This window comes from Sinocyclocheilus grahami, unplaced genomic scaffold (genome assembly GCF_001515645.1).
Source record: "Sinocyclocheilus grahami isolate Dianchi unplaced genomic scaffold, SAMN03320097.WGS_v1.1 scaffold2360.1, whole genome shotgun sequence".
NCBI lineage: Eukaryota > Metazoa > Chordata > Actinopteri > Cypriniformes > Cyprinidae > Sinocyclocheilus > Sinocyclocheilus grahami.
This window is the reverse complement of record NW_015507539.1, coordinates 91,514-96,153: the sequence shown is the minus strand read 5'-3', so window position 1 is coordinate 96,153 and position 4,640 is coordinate 91,514. Positions and strand designations below refer to the sequence as shown.

The 4,640-nt window shown below is 46.6% G+C and overlaps 1 protein-coding gene across 1 annotated transcript in view; it reads right to left on the bottom strand.

Moving 5' to 3' along the window:
• Positions 1 to 496: 496 nt before the first annotated feature.
• The window catches only part of LOC107574844 (tyrosine-protein kinase JAK2-like), a gene marked incomplete at both ends in the record, with an annotated part of 11,895 nt that continues 7,751 nt past the window's right edge, over positions 497 to 4,640 (bottom strand). Inside the window, 9 exons of the mRNA XM_016261276.1 lie at positions 497 to 652; positions 728 to 879; positions 995 to 1,133; positions 1,969 to 2,096; positions 2,882 to 2,969; positions 3,055 to 3,189; positions 3,557 to 3,678; positions 3,753 to 3,933; positions 4,189 to 4,306. Coding sequence (XP_016116762.1) covers positions 497 to 652; positions 728 to 879; positions 995 to 1,133; positions 1,969 to 2,096; positions 2,882 to 2,969; positions 3,055 to 3,189; positions 3,557 to 3,678; positions 3,753 to 3,933; positions 4,189 to 4,306 — 1,219 coding nt within the window. The remainder of the gene's footprint in view (positions 653 to 727; positions 880 to 994; positions 1,134 to 1,968; positions 2,097 to 2,881; positions 2,970 to 3,054; positions 3,190 to 3,556; positions 3,679 to 3,752; positions 3,934 to 4,188; positions 4,307 to 4,640) is intronic.

Sequence of the window (4,640 nt, the reverse complement as noted above, 5' to 3'; positions counted from 1 at the left end):
AAACCATATATTGTCGCAGGCGAGTGTTTATTGTCCTTACATTATTCAAAACGTTTAACGTTATATCTTCTTTTTATTCAGTTACAGCAATAGCGATGCCTTTATCCATATCAGGGATTTCCTGTCATCAGTTATATTACTTCTGTGATGCATGTGTGGATTTTCTGTGCGAGGGCGCCCTCTGGTGTCCAATATGAATGAAACACGCATTACATGAGTTTATAGCGCTCAATAATTGCCAATCCATCTTTTTTGGATAAAAATCGGAAATATAATATCTCTCTCAAAAGAAATGTTAAGCAGACATATAATAATCCAAGCTTTTTCCAGTGTACATAGGTTTACAGGAGTTTTTTTGTTGTTAATTTGTTGCAAAAAACACTGATGTGCCAAGCTATCAGAACCTAACCGAAAACCGTGGTGCGTATTGAACCGCGAACTGTATTGTTGCATCCCTAGTTATCATGGTGTATGTGCGGCGGTGCGTGCGGTGAGCGTCACCTGGCGTGAAGAGGCTGTTGAGGTCTCGGATGACGGCTCTGAACGAGGGCCGCTGCAGCGGCTCGTACTCCATGCAGCTGTTGATCACGCTGGCCAGTTCAGTCCACTTCGGAGCTGGAAGCTGGTGCTTGTCTTCGTAGAACAGCAGCTTCTGCACGACACACAAGAGCATCAGTTAGAGTCAGCGGCACACAGCGCAGACAGAAGCGCGGAGGGGCCGCTGCACCTTAGACCCGTCGTACGCCACGAGCGGATGCTCTCCGCTGCAGTAGATCTCCCACAGCGTGGTGCCGAAGCTCCACTTATCTGCTGCCAAACTCAGACTCTTGCTGTCCTTCACGCACTCTGGAGGAACCCACGGGATCCGGTCCACCAGAACTACAGACAGAAGAGCACAAGACAACAACTCCTGTCAGCTCTCGAGTTCTGCGCTGTTAACTGGATATTCAGACTGGAAGTGTTTTCTAAACCACACGAATACGGCTTCGCTCACGTTCTCTGGGCTGGACAGTGATGCTGATCCCTGGGTCACTGAGCTTGATGAACGGAGGCGTTCCCGTCTTACGGTCTTCTTCTCGGGTCACCAGAATGTTCCTGGCGCAGACGTTTCCGTGGATCAGGTTCTTCTCCTCCTGCGGATCAGAAACACACCGTGATTATCATTAGTCTGGTGCCATGCAATGCTGGGGAGTTACTTTTAAAAGTAATGCATTACAATATTGCATTACTCCCTAAAAAAGTAACTAATTAAGTTACTACTTTGCTTTTTATGGAAAGTAATGCGTTGTGTTACTTTTTAAATCTGAGCAGGGCTTGGCTGTTTGTTTTTAACATAATAAAGTTCTTCTTATACAAGTGTAAATACTCTTTCACACCAAAACTGGAATGAAAGAGCCTCAGGCTGAAGGAAATGTAATTTCTGGTCTGTACAGTAGAGGGCGCCGCTCAAACTAACTACATGAAGAATATGACGCAGGAGAAGAAAGTTCAACACTATTCAGCAATAACACATTATACACAAATGTGTCATTTTAGTTTATAGGTATGCTTGAATTGGATCATCGAAGGTCAGCAGCAAAGACATTGGTTAATAAAATGTGATGATATTTGTCTTATTTAACATATTTAATTATTGCGGTTTTGCATCATATTCTGAGTTTGCATTGGACAGTATTTATTGATTGTGAGGAGCACTGAATGTGTTTGTGTGCAGTGAGATGAGTAAACACATGTTGATATTTAGTCTAGAGCTACAGTAAGATCATGTTCACACACAACGCTCTGCTCTTACTCCTGATTTCTGTCACCATGGCAACACCAGAGCTGTCACTCAACACACGGAAACAAAGTAACTGCATTACTTAAATGTAAAAGTAATGCGTTACTTTACTAGTTACTTGAAAAAAGTAATCTGATTACGTAACTCGTGTTACTTGTAATGCATTACCCCAATACTGTGTCGCTCACCAGGTGATGTAGTGCCCATGCTAGCTGTTTAGCCACCTCCAGCTTCCAGGTGATGTTGATGGTGTTGCAGTTTCGTTTCAGGTACGTGTCCAGAGAGCCGAAGCGCACATACTCCTGCACCATGATGTCTGAAAGACACGCAGATGCTTACACACCTGACAGAAACACGCGTGTTTGTGTGTGTGTGTGTGTGTGTGAGAGAGTGAGTGTGTGTCTGTGTGTGTGTGTGTGTGTATGTGTGTGAGAGAGAGAGAGTGTGTGTGTGAGAGAGAGAGTGAGTGTGTGTCTGTGTGTGTGTGTGTGTGTATGTGTGTGAGAGAGAGAGAGTGTGTGTGTGAGAGAGAGAGTGAGTGTGTGTCTGTGTGTGTGTGTGTGTGTATGTGTGTGAGAGAGAGAGAGTGTGTGTGTGAGAGAGAGAGTGAGTGTGTGTCTGTGTGTGTGTGTGTGTGTATGTGTGTGAGAGAGAGAGAGTGTGTGTGTGAGAGAGAGAGTGAGTGTGTGTCTGTGTGTGTGTGTGTGTGTATGTGTGTGAGAGAGAGAGAGTGTGTGTGTGAGAGAGAGAGTGAGTGTGTGTCTGTGTGTGTGTGTGTGTGTATGTGTGTGAGAGAGAGAGAGTGTGTGTGTGAGAGAGAGAGTGAGTGTGTGTCTGTGTGTGTGTGTGTGTGTATGTGTGTGAGAGAGAGAGAGTGTGTGTGTGAGAGAGAGAGTGAGTGTGTGTCTGTGTGTGTGTGTGTGTGTATGTGTGTGAGAGAGAGAGAGTGTGTGTGTGAGAGAGAGAGTGAGTGTGTGTCTGTGTGTGTGTGTGTGTGTATGTGTGTGAGAGAGAGAGAGTGTGTGTGTGAGAGAGAGAGTGAGTGTGTGTCTGTGTGTGTGTGTGTGTGTGTGTGAGTGAGTGTGTGTGTGAGATACTCACGCTCATCAGCACACACGCAGACGCCGTGGTTGAGCAGCAGGTGTTTGTGGGATAGCTGGCTCATCATGCTCGCCGACTCGAAGAACGACTGTCAGAGAGAGAAACCATGATGCCCCGCGCTGATCAGACTCATGAAGAGAAAGACAAAGACGCTTGGGTTTTTCCCACAGTACCTCAGTGTAGTTGCGGTGGGTTTTATCCAGGACTTTGAGCACCACGTCCATCTTGTGGATCTCTCCGTAATCTCCGAGCTCCCTCCGGACGCCGCGGAAGACCTGCGTGAACGCTCCCTGACCCAAACCCTCCATCTGAACGCCAAGAAAACATTACAGGAACGTCATCAGAAAGAGATGCACCTGCACTTCCATATCCAGGTATGATATGAACATAAAGCCCAAATCCGATTTTTGTGCATTACCAATTGGAATCCAATCATATTTAGCAAGTGTGATTGGGGGGAAAAAGCACATGAAATCCTTTAAAAGCCACATTCATATGTAGCTGTTGCTGTTTTTTTGGCGTAGGTACAGTACAAAGTGTTCTAAGACTTTTGCACAGTGCTGTATATCAACGCAACATCACTGCTATAGAAATGCAGATACTCTGTAAGATGAAAGAAACACTCTGAACAGTTGTGATACACAGTGCTGGCGTGATCTGTGTGTTCAGACTCACCGTCTCCAGATCTTCTTTATGGATCTTGTGGAAGATCATCTGGTTGATGTGTTTGAGTTCAGACGGCGAGAGACGCGCGTCAGAGGTTTGGCTGCTCCTGCACACCAGCAGATTGGATTTATCTACAGACACAAACACACGTCACTCACACAGTTCCGCCGGAGTGTCTGATCCGAAGCAGAGATCCGCGTCTGACCTTTGCTGCGCGGCGGACAGCGGCGGCTGAACTGGAACACATGTCTGTCGGAGCGCAGCGCTTCCTTCTGGTAGTGCTGCAGTAATTCACCCAGACTGCTGAAGCTGCATTTGGCTCCGTTGAGCACAAACTCTCCCGAGTGAGAGCGAACGACCAGACAGTGCTTAAACTCCAGCTGACTCTCAAACTGCAGACACACAGACAGACACACACACACACACACACACACACACACACACACACAGAGACAGAGACTCACACACACACAAACACAGAGAGAGACAGAGACTCACACACATACACACACAAACACACAGAGATACACATACACACACAGACAATCAATAAAACACACACTGAGCTGAAAGTTAATTGCTGCTGCGGATTGAACGAAATAAAGACATCCTCTGGCCTGTGATATAATCCACATAAACACACTCACCTCAACCACGAAGGACAGGAAGTACCTGTCGTAGTCTCTCGGGCTGCACCGCAGGATATAAACGCCCCTGTGGTTTTCACATCGGCGTAAGCGGCTGATGGCGAACTCCGTCCTGACCCGAGAAAACAGTTCATTTCTGAAGACTATGTGTGTGTGTGTGTGTGTACGTGAGTGAGTGAATAAAGAGAGTGAGTGTGTGTCGTGAGCGTGTGTGTGAGAGAGTGAGTGAGTGAATGAGTGTGTGTGTGTGAGAGAGAGTGTGTGTGAGTGAGTGTTAGAGTGAGTGAGTGTGTGTGTGTGAGAGAGAGTGTTAGAGTGAGTGTTAGAGTGAGCGTGTGTGTGAGAGAGTGAGTGAGAGAGAGTGTGTGTGAGTGAGTGTTAGAGTGAGTGAGTGTGTGTGTGTGAGTGAGTGTGTTAGAGTGAGTGAGTGTGTGTGTGAGAGAGAG